The sequence below is a fragment of the Corvus kubaryi genome, unplaced genomic scaffold (assembly GCF_017639235.1).
Source record: "Corvus kubaryi isolate FWS band 111438036 unplaced genomic scaffold, C.kubaryi_AGA036_p1.0 76, whole genome shotgun sequence".
NCBI lineage: Eukaryota > Metazoa > Chordata > Aves > Passeriformes > Corvidae > Corvus > Corvus kubaryi.
In genome coordinates this window covers 14,592,296-14,610,317 of record NW_024582063.1, presented here as the reverse complement: position 1 = coordinate 14,610,317, position 18,022 = coordinate 14,592,296, and the positions used below count along the sequence as shown (strand labels likewise).

Below are 18,022 nucleotides of genomic sequence, written 5' to 3'. Positions count from 1 at the left end.
TTGCTCGCGGGTGGGACTCGATGATCTCAGAGGTCTGTTCCAACCTGATTCTCTGAAATCTGTTCTTTTAAACAACGCTACCAAGCGACGAAGCACCTCTAGCTTGCAGCGCGGGGTGGGAATTTTTCTGGACTGTGCTGGATGCACAGCGAATCTCATTCGGTAACTCCGTGTGGGCGAGACTGGCCGGAGCACAGCACGGAGATGAAGGCTCGGAAGGTTGTGGCAAACGCGCTCCCGGGGACGCGGCTGCCGCCCTGGTCTGGGGGGCCGGGAGGGCGCGGGAGCGGCGGCTCCGCGGGACTGCGGGGCCGCTCCGGCCCTCACGCACTGCGGGCGGGGGGAGGGGAGCCCGCCTCGCCAGCCCAGACTGTGCATGTCCGAGTGACGCATTGCAGGTACGAACCCACCAATCAGCGCCCTCCGTATGGAGCCCTCACACTCCTCGGCATTTTTTTCCTAAAATCCTCTTCCGCGCAGAGAAATAGTCCCCAGCTCCGGTCCCCGCCCCCCTCCTCGACCTCCCCCCGCTGCCCCCGCCGTTTCACAAGCGCTGCTTCCCCCTATTTTCCGCACCTCGCCCGTTCCTGCGGCGGGGCTCTGGGGCAGAAGGAGCGGCACGCGGGGTGCGGGGTGCCCTGCCGAGGAGAGCGCGAGGAGCCGGGACTCGTTTCGCAACTCCGTTCACTGTCGGGGGAAGGGAGGGGGGAGGGAGCGGCGCGGAGCGATCCGGGCGGTGAGGCGGTTTATGAGGCGCCGCCGGCGGGCGGGCAGGGCTCAGTGTGAGGCGAGCCGTGCAGCGGGAAGGTTGCGCAGCGTGCGCCCCGTGTAGCCCTCAGCTCCTACCGCACCTCGCAGCCAGGCCGGGCCACCATGGTGAGTCCCTGGGCACGGGGCAGATGCGGGGTTCGGCGGGCGCCGCTGCGATGCGGTGCGGGGGTATGGGGGAGGCTGAGTTCGGTGCGGATGGAGGACGGGGGGAGGGGGGCTGGCTGATGTGGGGCGAGGTCGCTGGCAGAAGGGTATGGGGATGGATGAAGCTGTCGCTTGCCGCGGCCGGCGGGCTCAGGCTGGGGCGGAGGGTCCCGCTCGGAGGCGCTGTTTGCGTGGGAGGAAGTGGCGGCGGCGGCGGGTGCCGCCCGGGTCCCTTTCCCGCCCTGGGGCGTTGGTGGGGTTTCAAATCCAAACGGCCCCTGGGTCGGCGGGAGCGCCGTGAGGCGGCGCCGGGCGTGTGCTGGGGGCAGCGGCGGCTAGCGGTCCCTCCTGGGAGGGGACGCGCGGTCTTGGGAGGAGGGGGGAAAGGAGCTTGCCACGGTGGCATCAGCTCTGCTTTCTTATCGCTTTCTCCCTCCCTGCTCTCGGCATGTGCGGCTGAATGGGGCTGAATGAGGCAGCCTAAGCTGTCCGGCTCGCTAGCGAGGTGTGCTGCGCCTGGTCATAATAATGCACTGCGGAGCCCTGCAGCTTCTGAGCAGCATGATGATGAGGGGCAGGCTGTGCCTCACTGCACCATCGCCCTCCTCGCTAGACCTGTTGTCAGCTCGCGTTGGAGTCCCTGTCGGTTCCGTGGTAGCGCCATGCTGTTGGTGGCTCTGTTGGACAAGGGATTATTCGTATTCTTTTTTTTTTTTTTTTTTTTTTTTTTTTAAACAATTTTTGCTTCCCGTTTTGGTCATTGCAGAGGACAGTCCTGCGTTTTTAATATTACTAGCGATGCGTTTAGAAATGTAATCCACTGTCGAAGTAGAACGCATTTTGTGAAATTGGAGGATGGTTTCAAATTCAGTCTAAAGGATGTGAGTTTAGCGTTTGTGGTTTTTTGTTTGTGGTTTTTTAAATTAAAACAAGTGGCTACAGAGAAACGTACAAAAAGGAGCGATTCTGTTGCGAAAGCAGCACCAGGGACCACTTAGTGCTATCTCTGCATTAAGAGAAGATGCAGTAGAGTGGAATTGTCTTTTCATTCATTATGTTCTTAAGGAATCAAATGACTGTCAGCTCGTCATGTCTAATGTGAACGATGGCTACTTAAAATTTAGGATTTTTTGAAATGCTGTCTCTGGGCAAAGAAATTTGGTGAATAGAAGCCTGAATTTATTCTTTAGTTTGAATTACGAACTTACACAGCAAACCATCCGTAAAGCAGGGGGAAAAAAAAAAACCAAACCCACAATGAACGTAGCAGCAAAAGACTTACTGCATTTAGTCATCATCTGTACAGAACCAAAAATGGAGTATCTTCAAGCAAGGTCTGTGTAAAAATGGGTGTGTCCAGGAGGCACAGTGACACTTTGAATGTGGTTAGAGTTCGTCCTGACAGACCAGACTGGCTCAACCTGTGACTGTCCAGTGTTCCCCATGCTAGATAAGCCAGAGCGATTTGCTCCCAAAACAAGCTAACCTATCATAACCCTAATTTTAGTCTATATAGGCTAGTCTGGTTGTTGTTCTATAGTTAATCCTGCCAGAACAGAAGTGTCCCTTCAGTTCTGATGCTTGTGAAGTACACCGAAATGCCAAATTTTAGAGGCAAGCAGTGTCACCTGCGCTGCCATTCGCTGGTAGCTCTCTATTGGGCAGTGTTCGTCAGCTCTGTGGAGGAGCTCCCAGACTGGGTTACTGCAGAGCAGCCACGGCTGTAATGAAACACTACCTCTAGAGGCTGCATGTGCCACAGAAACGGCCGCACACGCAGCAGCTCCCCTGCTTTCCTGGGAGGTTTGGATTCTTTGTCAGGCCCTCCGCACACTCTGGGGGTGGGGGATGGGAGCTATTGCAGTGAAAATGAAAGTGCTGCAACGTGAATCACAGAATGCCACGTCAAAGCTGTGATGGCATCAAATGAGGGTTTCAGGTGGGTCTCGGCCACAGTAAAGGGGATGTCAGATCTTCTGCACGGGCACCTTACAGTCAGCATTTAACCACTCGGTCTGGAAGCCGCTTTGAACTGGTGAAGGTGTGCACACTATGACGTGTATGGTGCACCATTATCCAGAACTCCGGGAGGCCCCTCTAGGAAGGCCACAGTGGCGTGTAAGTGGCAGTCATGGTTCCAGGCTGATAGCCCTCCACCTGGGTGGCACGGGAGGCAGGGAGCTGGCAGGCTTGCTGGCTCCGCCTTTTACTGCTGTTGCGCAGCAGTCCCTGCAGAGCCCAGCACTGCAGAGTACAGATGGTGTTTGTTCAACCTTGCCCCACCTCCCCGCTTATCTTTCAACTGCTCCATACCTGTGCCTTCTAATAAGCTTTGTGCTCTTCTCAAGCACTGTACCTCTTACAGGTATTGTCAGAGGTCATCCAAATTCATTGTTAGGATGTGTTAAGTTACTGGAAGAGTTACAGAGAAGGAAGAGTTTGGGAATGCTTAACAACTTACATACTGCTATGTCATGTCTCCATATAAAATTATTTATATAAAACAGTATGTGACTCAACTTGGTAACCTATACGTATTAACCTAAATAAACTAGATTCTTGCTGCTTAAATCTGATCTACAGCTTTCTGTGGATATAACTATCTTATGGAAATGTAGCACATCATTCTCTTAACCCAAACAATAAAAATGTAAATAGCATGCAAAGGTATGAGTCTGTGTTAATGATACTCTCCAGACAAGTGAAAATCTGTTAGGCTTCTGCTGAGTGACCAGCAGAACACTTCCATCCCAAAGCTTAGTTTTGAATTGGTTATGTTCTCAGCAGTGCTGCTGCCACCCTAGTCTTTTTTCTTGTTTGTTTTTTTTTTTTTTTTTAACAAAAAGTGGAACCTGCATGAGAATTCTTCCTACAGCAGCTGAAATGAATCTGTAACTGTCAGTACCCATTGGCTGCTGATTTAGAAGTTGCTCAGTAGCCTAGTCTTGATTCTTAAAGTAGGTGAGCTCCAGCCAGTCTGTGGCCTTTATCTTGGGCTGTTGCTGTATTGTGTGCGTAGAGGGTTTTGTAAGCAGTTCAGCTTTTGTATGACAGCTTGAGCAGCCACCTTCACTTCTGTTACTGGAAGAATAACCTGCAGCTGGTAACTTAAAGTTCACAGGCAGTATAAAAATGTAATTCAAATTGAAATCGGCAAAGTAAAAATTGACAGGTATTGTAAATACACTTTCCTAAGTCTTTCCTTGACAGATGCTAATGTGTAGAGAGACTTCGGTGGGCATAGTTAATGACCGAAACTTCCCGTCAATATTGCAGTGATTATAAAAAGATTGCTGCTGAAATGGTCACAACAGGAACAAAGTTGAAAAAGCAGTGTTGAAATTCAGCAGTGAATGTATTTTCTGTATTTCAGTGGTTTTTACTCTTCAGTGGGGTACTATGAAGTAAAGGGTTCAAGAAGCTTCCCTGAAGGAAATGCATTGCCTTGTTACTGCAAAGCAGTACTCAAGCTATCCAGAATTTGTTTGAAGAATTAGCTGATTTGAGAACCTAGGGAGAGTATTTCTACAGTCGTCAGACATCTTGGTGTTCTTTCAAGAGCAAAGTTCATTTTGGGTTTGGCCTGAAAGACGGATGATTTTTATTGCTGTCAAATCTAATGGATTCAAAACTGGTGAGAGAGGAAAATGAAGTATAAACTGGAGCTTACCCAGCTGATACAGAAATTGTCTTAGACCACAGAACCTTTCTCTAGTGGCCCTATTACCTTATGCTGACTGAGTCAATGTAGAAAGTGGTCTGAAAAAAGTGTAGACAGCTGTATGCCACTGAAATAACCAGTTTGAACTGAAGCTGGTATCTTTTACAGCCAGATCTTGGACATGAAGCTTCATGTTCATCAGGGGATGGTTTAATTCTAGTGAAGAGTATATTTTTCTAATTTTAGTTAGTTGCCATAAATTTGGCATTTGGAGGTTACTGCTGCATTACTGAGACCTAAAGTACTCATTTACACAGCTTAGTGTGCCGTGTAAATGAGTTTTTTAAACCAGTCTGTGGTTTTAAAGGGCTCGTGTGCCTTGAGCTTGCTAGTGTTGCTTGGGTTATTGGTTGATACACGTGGTAATCTGTTACTTGGGTGTATTTGATATTACAGGGTCTGGAAAGGATGATAGGCTGCCAGTTCTTACTTAGCAAGCAATCCTGATGACTTTTGAGCTGTATTAGTGCTATTTCAGATTAGTCCTGAAGAGCAGCTACCATATTCAGAGGCCTCTACAAGTATGTTGCATTTTGCCTTGAACTTTTGTTACAACTGTAATTGTATTCTGTTTTATTGCAGGCTGATCAACTGACAGAAGAGCAGATTGCAGGTGAGGTTTCTGTGTGTTGTGTTGCTGCTACTGCTTGACCTGGCACATCTCTTAATCCAGTGGCAGTCTGTGTTACACAAGATATTTAGCTTTCTTAGATACTAAAGTAGTATGGTAGAATGTTTTAATTTGTCACCTAAGTTTTAAAGGCTTATCTACTGTAAAAGCACCGTGGATATAATGAATGTGTAGTTAAAAAATCCTCACAGCTTTTCTAGCTAGTAGACTTGCGCTTATTCTTCTCTCATGACTACAGAGGTGTCCCAGGTGGAGACTGAAAGAGGGGTGGGGCACAGGGGATGACGACAAATCTGGTGAAGGCTTGGAATATTCAGTGCTTTTTTAACAGACGGCAAAAATAATTTACTTTGCTGTCTCCTGTCAGCAGAGATGTTTGAGTGGCTCTTGATGACAGCAGAGACTGGCTTCATGATGACAACTCTTGATAATTCCATATTTGGAACTGTATTGTGTACTTGGACACAAATGTTGTGTATGCTGTTCTGATGGTCTGGCACTTGCTCTGAAATGCTTAAATAAATGTGCATCTGTTGTATCTTGGTATTGGCCCCCTAGCAATGGGTTATGTGCACTGACAACCACCTACTAATGGCAAAAACTTCTGGTTATCATGTCTTCTACTTATGCAGCCTGCACAAACTTAAGTGTCTCATTGCTCTTGGTACACTGATTTTAACTTGAATAATAGATGTGACTTAAAGCTGGTGATACAGAATTCAGCTTTGCCATAGACATTCAAGAACTTCATGATTTTGATCTGACAAGTGTATGGTGTTAGTACTAGAAAGTCTTGATGTGCATAACTGTCATGTGAAATTATTTTAGTGGATGTTAGGGTTCTGCTAATCTAATAGTACCAGGTCAAGCATACAAGGAACAGCCTCTGAGACACTACTGTTTAACTGTGGTGCAGCTCTTGAAGGCACTGTGTTAAACAGAAGTGTCATTATGAGCTGGTTTGTTTTTGCCGTAATTGCCAAATCTGAAGTTTAAGAACATTCTTCTGTAGCTTTTAGACTTCAGAAGCTTGCTTTTACTCAAAGGAGACTAATTATGGTTTTGTGGAAAGTCCTTAGTCTATTTACTTGTTGCCATGGTACTGTCTTACAAGTAAGCACAAGCCAAATTTAGTTAAACTTCAGATTTTTTGGGGTGGGGGGTAACTGGCCTACATAGCTTAAGGGGTTTGTGATCATTTTAGTTAGAGCATGATTTATCAATTGTCACTTCTGTCTTTCCAATAACGGTTCATTGTTCCAGTTAATTGTAGAAGCGTTATTAGTTGATGTAGCCAATTATGGAATATAAACAGGAAGTTTATTAACACTACCTTGGGATTAGTGCAAATTTTAGCTATTCAGTACTGATCATACAGTCCTCAGAGCCAAAACTAAGTACTGATGAGCCTGTCATACCGGAATAGAGGCTTTCATGTGCATGGAAGGAATAAAAGTATGTCTTGGTAGCCAGTGTAAAATGGCCTGCCGCTTTCAGGGCAGTTATGATGTTTTGTTAAGCAAATGTATTTGCAAGTAAACCGTGTACCTCAGATGTGAAGACATAAGCCCACTGCTGGTGTGTGAAGGAATCATTCTCAGTACTGCTTAGGAAAGGCTGCATCTATTTATTTTTGCTGTTGAAGGCCAGTGATCTTGCATGTTAAGATTCTTAGAGGTACAATTTGAATGTTCTGCTGAGAGTGGCTTGAAAAACTTGAGCCACCACCATTCTAGTTGAGCTTCCCTGGAGATACCTAGCTTTTGGTTTGAAGGCAGACTTAGGAAATGGCAGTGCAAGGTAGAGACAACATTTATCTTTCTTAAAATAGAAGACCAGACTACTTAAAGCAGCCACTTCCCCAGGGCTTAAATTCTTCCCCCTCTGCTGTGAAGCACCAGAATACAGTTGTTAAAGGTTCCAGGTGTCATTTCCTGTGGAACACATTGATCATATAGGACTGAAGCTTCTTGTCAGTGTCGGTAGGGGTGGAAACCTTCCCAGATTTTGTTCATGTGAAAGACTGATACTGAAAGCCAGGTAGCTACAGAATGTAATACTGGCTGCAGTTTCATTCAGGAAGAATAAAGTTGTGAAGTTAAGTGGCTCTCCCTTTGGTTAAGTGTTGTGTTACAAAGATATATAGGTCAGGACCTTTTGGGTGGTCAGATGGGAGAGCAGCCTGAAAATGCTTTTGTCCCAAAGCCAACTGGTGTAGTGAGCTATCCTTCCCCTGGACTTGAGAGTTCTAAACGGGCTCTGTGTACAAATAGGCCTATGTATGGTGTTCATTGTCTTGTTCCTTTAGTGTGCTGTGGTTCGCTGTTGGGGATTTGACTGCAACAGTGATTTAAAATTTGTCATTGTAGAAATAGACATGTTTGAGTGTTGAGGTCCTGGTAGCTGTGAAGAGAACAATTGACATTCTCCTATAAATATTCCAGGCATAGCTGGCTAAATTGCATACGAGTGGATATGGTAGTCCTGGTTCACTGAACATATTGGGTCATTGAAGGCTGCCACTCCATTTGAAAAGGTGATGTGGTGCACAGATGCCTCAGAAGCTATGGTTAAAAGAATATTGTGAGCTAGGTTGTTGGAGTTCACATTCTGTTGGATTAATCTGTCTTTCATGGGGCCTGTAAGTAGTTTTTTCTCATGATGCAGGATGCTTTTCAGAAGGGTGAAAAGGCTGAAACCTTGTAACCTTAGAACAGAGTTTTTATTTGCAGTTTGGTGTGGAGAAGTGTGGAATAAAGAGGATTTGCTTTACATGCTATATGGAGTCAAGGCGTTTTAAGTGTACGAGGTGTGTTTTATAACCTTATGTTGCAGGATGCCAGAATTGAGTTGCTCATTAAACTTCAGTATTTCATAGGTGCCTTCACTAGCCATGGCTGCAAATCTACCAAAGCTATGCTAGGTTGTTCTTGTTCTAGTCTAAACTGCATCTGCGTAGGTTGTTACTCCTTTGTTCTAATTACTGGAGGTGGTTCCTAGAAGTGGTTAGAGAGGTATTTTAATGGTATTCTTGATCCAGCATTTCACAAAGGAGTATGCTGCTAATCTTCAACTTGTTTTATTTTCTTTATGATTTATAGCTGTTTGCTTTTTAGCCTACAGCATCTTTGAGTAAAAGAAGGGTAGAGTTGTCCTTTGAATGGTTCAAGTTTGAGAATACACCACTGAAAGGCCCATGTTATAAAACACAAGTCTTTGAATTTTGTGTAAGAATTAAGTATTACCTTTTCTAAGCAGGGTCACTGCATTACTGTGAAGTTTGCTTCATGTTCGGGTTAGTGATGGTTGACTTTCACATGAAGGATGAAGTGGTTAACAGCTAAATGTTTTGAGTAACGCTTGAGCACTTTTCATGAAGATGCAACCTTCCCCTTCTGGGGTTCTTCTATAATAGACTATGAACTTCTCTACTAGGATTGACCCAAGAGCATTTTCTTCTCTGGTGTAAGAGTTTAGTCCCAAGAAACCTGTTTGTTGCCTCCAAGATAACTGAAACCAGCCCCCCCAAAGACCATTTGGAAGTGACTGTAGGTATACTGGCTTGAAACTGTTTCTACTGGTCCTGTGGTAGCCTTGCTCTGATTCTCATGGGCTGAACAGGGGGGATTGGCTCTTGGAACACTTCAAACTGTTAAACGTAGAAGAGTAGGGGATTTTTTTTCCTGGATGGGACTTTATTGCAATTCTGGTGTTACAGCTGCATTCGTGAACTATAAAAACCCTGTTTTTGTAGTTGAATTTTTGATATTTGCCAGCTTGTACTCACCTCAAGGGTTTCAGAGTATGAAGTAAGGCTTCATTCACGTCATGTGAAAATGCAACTTTTCCTGTGGCTAATTCTGGTCTGGGAAACCCACCATCTGGAAAGCTGGCTGCATGGAAATGTTGAAAAAAACCAATTCTTGGAAGTATTTGTGATGTAGGAGTACCCTTGAGCTGATGAGTTGTCCAAAGCCATGATCTCAGATGGCTCAAAAGCTGTAAAGGGATCTGAAGTCTACAAGGGAATAGAGAAGATGTTTGTGCTTAACTGTCGTGTGTGCATGAGCTACTGCAGTCCAGTGAGCTAGCTTAAGGTCTGTGGCCAAAGACAGATGGCATGGATTAAAACCAACTCCATTTTTGGACTGGACAATTAAACATGTTATGCTTGTATTAATATTCTTGGCTACAATACAGCCATTGTAGGGGGTTAAGAGGTAGTGTTGAAACACAGCAAAGCAGCCTTAGAACTAGTCAGAAACATTTCTATGAAGGCTGTTTCAGAGTACAGTAGGGCTGAAGCAGTTTTGTAAGCAGCTTTTCAGGAACGATGACTCCAGTGACTTTCCTCCTTGAACAATTGTGGTAGCATACACTGTTCAGATATCTGTGTCCAGCGGAAGTGGGTTATATTGAGAAACTTGGGTGTAGTTTGGTCTGATTATACCTTTTTCTGTTGACTCATCTCCTCTATTAGTAATAAAAGTGCTATTAAGCTGTAGCATATGTATTTTTAAAGTACCATTTTCAATTTTCTCATAGCAATTCCATATTGTTTCCTTTTGAGATGCAGTTCCTACCAAGGGTGTGAATCATTGTAGTTACAGATAGCCATTTTAGCTCCATATTAGGAATCCTTATTCAAGATAGAGAGTAACAAACATCCGAGGCCTTCGGAAATGGATGTCCTTCCATCTTAACTTAGGTCAACATGTGGTTGATTGGTAGACTGGTGGGTGTTTTTTCAGATGCTGATGCTGCCATATTGGCATTGCAATTATAGCAGGCTGAGCAGTATAGCAAAATTTTCATGAAAGATTGAAATCATATTTTGTAACTTGCAACAATCAGTAGCAGTGAATTTTTTACTACTGTTAACATTTCAAAGCTTAAGGGATTAACTTCTTTCGTTTTTGTGCAGAATTCAAAGAAGCTTTTTCACTATTTGACAAGGATGGTGATGGTACTATAACTACAAAGGAGTTGGGAACAGTGATGAGATCACTTGGTCAAAACCCCACAGAAGCAGAGCTACAGGATATGATCAATGAAGTAGATGCTGATGGTAAGATCTTTACTAACAAGTAATTTAATAAAGTGCGTAAGCCATTTTTCTAACAAAGTAATTCTCTTTCAGGCAATGGTACAATTGACTTTCCAGAGTTTCTGACAATGATGGCAAGAAAAATGAAAGATACAGATAGTGAAGAAGAAATTAGAGAAGCGTTCCGTGTCTTTGACAAGGTACTGTAATGTTTACCTGAAATATTTCTGTTAAAAAAATTTGGTCTGATTGTAATGTGCTTTCTCACAGATCTGAGGGGTATTTGCAGTCCTGACATAGACAGCCTCTAGGTTGGCCAGTCACCCTAAAGCTTAATTTACTATGGTTGTATGGGAAAGTCAAATGAGTTACCAGGATAGTAGTGAGTGACACTATTTTAAGTACTGCTTGCTGTGATACTGAGATACTTGCAGATGACTGGCAGGGAAATTGTTTTTTAAGTACTTAAAATGTTAACGTTTTAAGTCTGTCATGTAGTCTTTGCTAAGTAAATTGCTAAAAGAGTCTAAGCTCACTTAAGATTCACCTTAGAGCTGAAAATATGATGTGAGGTGCCTTGGGGAGGGTGGGGAGGAAAACATCAGTTGAGTTAGTATACACTAGTGCTTCAATATTCAGTGTCCCAGCTAGTATTGGAATATGTGAAAGTCATCTCTCAAGGCCTTGTGGCTTTGTGCTGGGCTCCATTAAACAGGCAAATCAGATAAGTAGCTTCTGTTCTAAGAAATCACCACTTGAACCACAGTCACATGATTTAGTAGGCATCCGTCACCTAAGAAGTTGCAAAAGGTGCCAGTTGCATTGTTTGTGGTTTAAAAATGTGTCGGAATAAGACAAAGATTATAAGATGGTATTACACTGTCCAGAGATATCGGAGAATGCTGAAGATATGCTTACAGCTCTCATTTTCCTTGTGTAAGTGCTAGTAGTTAAGGCTGTGTTAACTTCTTAATGTTCCATTTGCTCTGCACCGTTCCTGAGTTACAGTTAAGTTGCTAGGCCTTAGGCAAGTCTACTCGAGTGTTCCTTTTTCTCCTCCCAGGATGGTAATGGTTACATTAGTGCTGCAGAACTCCGTCATGTGATGACAAATCTGGGGGAGAAGCTAACAGATGAAGAAGTTGATGAAATGATTAGGGAAGCAGACATTGATGGTGATGGTCAAGTAAACTATGAAGGTAAGGGGTTGTTAATTGATTCTTTTTATGTAGCACTTCTCATGCTTGTTCTTGTGTGGGTGCTGATAGCCACACTGAGTTTAAATAGGGCAGTGTTCAGACAAGTTCGTCTGAACACACACAGTGTTCCTTTAAGCTAATGTTCAAATAGTATGTACATTGTGTACCTCTAAATGGCTTTAAGTTTTGAGTGTTATTGCTGCCTTTGTGCCAAAGGCAAAAAAGGACTATTCAGCTGTACAGTGTAAGAATTAACTTTATAGATCTAATGATATCTAATGACCATTAGAATAAGCAGGTTGTCAGACGTTCACATACTGTTTGTACTGTTCTGTTCACTAATGCATGTTGATCTGACTGTAGGAAGTCACTCATTTGTCATTAATGGTTTTAAAATTACTTAGCAGTCAAAAGGGGAAAGTTTTTAAAATATGCAGAAACTTCAAAACCTTCAAAAGATATTTTAAATACATTTATTTCACATAAATCAGCTGCAACAGTAACTTCTTTCTATTTCTTCCTTTCTTCCTGACATTGAAACATAAATGAAGCCATCCAAGCAGAAGTTCTTTTAGACAGTTGTTGGCAGCTGAGACACGCTAAGCTTGTTCATTTTAAATTTTGAACATGTCACAGAGAATTTCTAGGGTATTTTCAGATAACATCTGTGCTGTTTCTGAGGTGTAGGTATGCCTTCCCTTTGAGGCCTTTTTGATTGTGGACTAAGGATAAGCAGTCATCTGTGAGTGAAAAGTCATTATTATGTACAAGGCTTCATCACTGTGTTTACAAGTAGGCTGTTCAGAGACTGGCACTAGAGAGGGTCTGTGTCCCTATTGTTTCCAGTTGCTCTTTTGAAACTTGAGCAACCAGTTAATGCCTTTTAGGTTCCGGGTTTCCTGTCATTATTGTACCTGAAACTATGTTTCAGCAAGATAAATGAAGAATCATATTGTGGGTTCTAACTTAAAATGGGTCGTGACTAAGCATTGAATCAGTTGCTTAAAGCCAGCCAAGCAAAATAAAATAGTAAGACTTAAACTGTTCCGCTCTGGAAAATAAAAGTTCAAACCAACACAATGTCTTGCCTTGCACACTGACTTAGTTGATTGTCAGTTCAGTGTGATTTGTACTGGTCTCTTAGTGATTTTTGGTTATCTTGTCCCCATCTGTAAGTCTGTGGGCATGGGATCCTGTAATGTTTCATCTTGGAAGTAAGGCTGTTCCCCAGTTCACTGAGAGACCAACTTTTATGGAAAAGTGAAGGCCTTTTGCCATTAAAAATAGGAGTTTAGGTGTGATTGGTGGAAAAGGGGACTGTTTTGAAGATGCTTTTTTGAGTGTAACTGAAAACGCAGTTTTGAAGCAATGTTCAGCACTGGTAAGGCCACTTCTCAGATCTTGCAATTCAGATTTTTTTTTTTCCTCAAATAACTCATGCAACTCTTTCCTTTTACAGAGTTTGTACAAATGATGACAGCGAAGTGAAGACGTTGTACAGAATGTGTTAAATTTCTTGTACAAAATTGTTTATTTGCCTTTTCTCTGTTTGTAACTTATCTGTAAAAGGTTTTTCCCTTACTGTCAAAAGATTATGCATGTATAGTAATTAGAAGGCCATTCCTCCATGTTTTTCTCCTTTATCTTACTGTCATTGTTCTGATTTTTGGAAAATTGATCTAAGTAACAAATGTTGCATGTGGCTTACTCTGGATATTTAAGCCCTTCTGCACATCTAAAGGTAGATGGAGTTGGTTAACTGAGGGAACATCTGGATTGTCTATTTGAAAAAGTAGCTTTCTTTAGGAAACTTAGGTATGACTAGCGTGACAAGTTACATAAGGTAAGCTAGGGTTTACTGTGCATTAGCTGTTCCTTAGTTAAAGCAACATGCTGGTTCTAGTTCTCAAGTACATAGGAGTTTTTCCTCTTTCTGTGATGGGAGGATAAGGACTTTTGCAGCTTAACTGCAGGATAAAATGATGTGAATAGTATATATCATGTGGCTAATGCACTGTAAAAGTCATTCTCCTAGCTTACTTCACAGTAACTTCTTGGTGGCCATGCCTGTAACATGTTGTTGAAGTGTGGAGTCTTAACGTTGTAGACGATTTGACAGTCAACAATATGAAACTTAAGTTGCACTAATGCAAAACGGGTGATTTATCCAGGTACTCGTACACAAGTTTTTTTTGTACTGCTGGTCCTGTGCCAGAAAACATTTTCTCCTCTTGTTACTATGCTTTTTAAACTTTGTTTAGCCACTTATTTTAAAAAAAAAATCTGCTTATGGCACGATTTGCCTCAAATCCATTCCAAGTTGTATATTTGTTTTCCAATAAAAAATTACAATTTACCCATACTGTTTCAATGTATCCTTGAATTATTTACAGGAATTGTTCAATGCAGTTGCTGCTCTGTGTTTCAGTATGTAGCAGTTTGGTTTGCTTATGCAATGGATTGGCTGTCTTAAAATAGCTTGGAAGGTGAAAACTTAGTCCTTAAACTCTGGCCCTTAATAGTATTGTTGACTTGAAGAAGCTTTCTTACTAGTAGTTTAAAATGTATTTTACAGTCTTGTGTGGAGCTTGGTGCTTCAATAAACTTACCGTAGTGACTGGCTATGCCCACTATCTGTAGACATTGTGAACTGGATGTTGACCTAGTTCAATAGTTGACCTAAAATTAAAATTCCTTGTTCGGACAACTAAACCTGTTTGCTTTCTTTTAATTATTTTGGAGTTTGTTCCCTGTCAGCTGCTACATTGGGGTAACTTAGTCTCACACTTGGGCTTTTCTGAAACTGCCATGTCTGAGTTGCCATTCAGGAAGCAGTCAGCTCAAAGTACAGAAGGAAAACATTCTCTTCCTCATTTGTTATTGAGCATGATTGTGCTTCTAGCACTAGTTTTTTGTCAAGGTTTAAATTTGTTTTAAAGTGGAAGACAAACCTGGTTTCTACCAAGGACAAATCCAAGAAGTCAAAAGAATGCCAGCGGCTGGTCATGCCCATTGCCTCTACTCTCCTGGCAGCAACTAACTTGACTGTACATATGCTATCTGGTTATCTTGTTGGGGTCTCTGGTGGCCTCTAAACAAAGCATTGGCCCCTGCCTCTGGGTACCCTCACTGGTCCCAGCAGAGCAGTTACCTAATGCTTTAAAACTCTTTCAGTCATCTTTGATGTATTTATCATTGCAGTGAGCATCTAAAATTAGGACAGCTGTTCAGTCTGAATTCAGGAACACTTAATCAAGTGTTTATGGTCACTGATGTTAAAGCTCTGCTCTCCGAGGACTATGAACAGCTCTATTGGTTTTCCAGAGGAGGCTTGGCAAAAGTGTTTCAATAACCACCATCAGAATTCCTTAGAACTGTTGTTTGTGTGCTGGCAGTCTGATTCAGGAAGCTTATGCAGTCTAAATTTCCTAGCAGTTAGGATTTGCCTTCTACAAAATAAGTGATCAAACCAGCACTTCCTATCCAGGCTTTATCCTGTGCTCATTAGAGCTTGGAGCAAGACATACTTTCGATGGCACAGGTTGAGGAGAATTTTACAGAACCATCAGAACAACCACTTGAGATTCTGAATTGCTGGAGTACTGGAAGTCTCATTTTTGTAGGTAAGTAATGCAAAAAGGGATCTGACAAGAATTTTTGGTTTAGACAGTCTGGTGCCTTGATCTTCAGTAGGCTGGGAATCACACTTAACCCATTCGGTCTTCTGCTACAGCTCAGCATGCATGTGGAAACATCTAAGGTGAAAAGGGGAGGACCCTCTCTACTATCACAATATCCCAATATTCTGAGTTAGAAGGGACCCACACAGATCATGAAAGACTGCCTTGGCCAAGAGAATTGCCTTTGGTAAGATGAATGTGTGAGAAGGCCACGTTTATTTACAGTCACTTTAGCTGCTCCTTGCTTGGGGTGTTGTAATGTCAGGAATCAAAGCTGCTGGTTTTGTTTAGGGTGAGTGTCCATGTTGCTGTTACGTAAATTAAATGCCTGATTTCTAGGTCAGTAACTGAAGTCTTACAGCCCCGTTTACTTAATTCTTTCACTGCAGGATGGGAGTGGTAGATTTCAGTACTTTCTGCTAATGGAAGAATGTCTGCTGAGATACAGTCAAGTGTGGTGGAAGCTAATTGCATTGGTTATGAACCTTTTGGTGGAGGTGCACTTGCAGGTGCTTTTGCAATTGTGAAAGAGTCACTCTAGGTGGATTTCTGATGTGCGTGTGTGTGTAGGAACACTGACATTTCAAGTTCAGCTTCTGATAGCTTTACAAGAGACAATCCATCATCCTGTTAAATATGGTGGATGTTCTCGTGTTCTGTTCCAGCTAAAACAAAAGCTTCTGTGGCACAAGAGTGCAGTAAAAGAGCTGGTGGTGTTTTAGTCCAAACTAGACATTGAGGTGGGAGATCTTAAGCCCAAAGACTTCTCCCTTACTGGGTAGGCCTAGGGAGATACCCTGTTGATCCCTGATGGAAGGGAATGAAAGAGAGGTTAATCTTAGTAGCACCACTGGCAAGGGGAAATGGGCATACAGGTGGGCGTACTCTTTGAACAGGAGAAAACACTTCTTTTACAGCAAATGGTAAAACATAGATCTGGAACCTCTGTGCAGATTCAAAACGCAGCTGATGAGGTGCTGGGCGAATGTCTCCATCAGATCCTGCTTTGAGCAGGGAGTTGGGCTAGGTGATCTCAAGAGGTTTGTGCCAAGGTAAATGATTCTCAGAAATAGAAGTGCCCCTGCTAGCTTCCTGGGCTTGCTGTTGTGTCCAACCCTACCTTCATCTGGTGATCCTTCCAGTGAAGGAGGATGCACAGTTGCATGCCACAGCCTGGTGAGTTTTAGAGTAGGTCTCTAACTCATCCTAGTAGTGTTAGGAATCACCAGAGAGGACTACGATACTCTACCTCAAGGTTGTAGGTGAGCTGTCCTGAAAAAACTTATCACTTGTGGCTGTCTAGTTTTGATGGGGGGAAGTACATGGCTGGATGAGGAATAGTAGCTGGTCAATTTGCAGCCTGTTAGGATAACATTTAATAAATTAATGATAGCTAATAGCTAAAGGAGAAGGTTAGTGAGGATTAAGGGCCTGCTAATAAGATCAGTCTTACTTGGGTGATACTATAACTTAGAAGGTAGGTGAGCAGGTAATGCAGGAGTGCAGCTGATGGTCCTGCTATAGCAACGCACACTGGGTATTTTGGCTTTCAGCCATCGGTCTCTAAAGACTTGGCTCTCTGGGCTAAAGCAGCTGTGTCTGCTGCTCTGTCGGAGTGGGCTGCTCTTGGAAAGTGTTCGCCAACAACCTGGGCACAACGAGTAGTAAAATTACTGCTTTCCTGCATTTTGTGTCACTTCTATGTGTTTATTGGACTCGGTCCAGTTAAGAGAAAAACTGGTTTGCTAACTGTTGAGTAACTAAGGGGAGTTCCCATAGTTCAAGATTAATCTTATTGCCAGCCATTTCCAGTGGGGGTGGGTTGGATATACTAGAGACACTTGAAAATTTCTCCTTCAAATACTGCTTTTAAAAATGGCTTTTCTGTGGAAGTCTTCATGCTGTAATGGACAATGAAGGAAGTTTAATTCAGTTTTTTAAATCATAGACTTTTCAGTTAAAAACATTCAGCTCTACAAAACTTCTATAAAATTGAGTCTTGAAAAGTACTCTTTTTTTACCGAGAATAGTAGGTATTTGGGACAGCAATGTGTATGAATATTCTGGGGGATGCAATGTGAGTATGAAGAAAAAAATGTCATCTTCAACCAGAAGGGACAATTCTGAAAAAAACGTGTACTGCATTTTATACCAATGATTAACAGAACCTTGGAAAGGAGATTGAATCATCTTCGGGACCGAGAAAGAGATGATGGAGAATTTGAGAGATCTCTTTTCTATTTATGCCTACCTTTATCATTAGTACAGATTTGTGATTGGAATGAGGAGAACTAGCTTGTATCTGCTCCAGCTTCTGGTTTTGAAAAAAGTTCTCTCCTACAAGAATAGATACAGCTTGTCAGGTTATCTCTCTACTCTGTTTTCAAATAATTTAGTTGTTGATAGCTGTGTATACACACCAAAAAAAGGATTTTTAGGGCTTAAACTAAGTTTTTGAAGAAAATATAGAAATGACTGGAGTAGGGATGGGGACCTTAATTGTCCAGTTTCCTGTAAGGACAAGTCTGATGTCATAGTTACATCTTTGGATTATGTAAAATAGCAGTTTTGAAATTGTTGACTGCCTTCTAGCTGCTCCTTGGAAAAATACTTCCTATGGCTTTTTCAATAAGAACTATGGAGAAGAGGGCATTTATTTCAGTGTCCTGAACTTGAGAGTCCTGAGATACTGTTCAAGAAATAGTGCAAAGGTCAACTGGGACACCTTCAGACACAGAAGATTCAGTAAAGATGACTTTAACAGTAATAGCCTAAAGATGAGTGTATTCCCTGTGCAACTAGTTGGGTGATGTGGCACAATAACTCTTG

The 18,022-nt window shown here is 42.6% G+C and overlaps 1 protein-coding gene across 1 annotated transcript; it reads left to right on the top strand.

The window, feature by feature from the left end:
• The first annotated feature begins 701 nt into the window (after positions 1-701).
• Positions 702-13,875, top strand: CALM2 (calmodulin 2). Its single transcript, XM_042051473.1, has 6 exons — positions 702-876; positions 5,219-5,249; positions 10,192-10,335; positions 10,408-10,514; positions 11,378-11,513; positions 12,973-13,875. Exons 1-6 carry the CDS (start codon positions 874-876, stop codon positions 12,999-13,001), a joined length of 450 nt encoding a protein of 149 aa, XP_041907407.1. The 5' UTR covers positions 702-873; the 3' UTR covers positions 13,002-13,875.
• Positions 13,876-18,022: the final 4,147 nt, after the last annotated feature.

Bases quoted from the DNA above. Each gene is read 5' to 3' on its own strand.
- CALM2 (XM_042051473.1), top strand. The intron at 5,250-10,191 runs GTGAGGTTTCTG...GTTTTTGTGCAG, and splicing joins GACAGAAGAGCAGATTGCAG to AATTCAAAGAAGCTTTTTCA. The intron at 10,515-11,377 runs GTACTGTAATGT...TTCTCCTCCCAG, and splicing joins CGTTCCGTGTCTTTGACAAG to GATGGTAATGGTTACATTAG.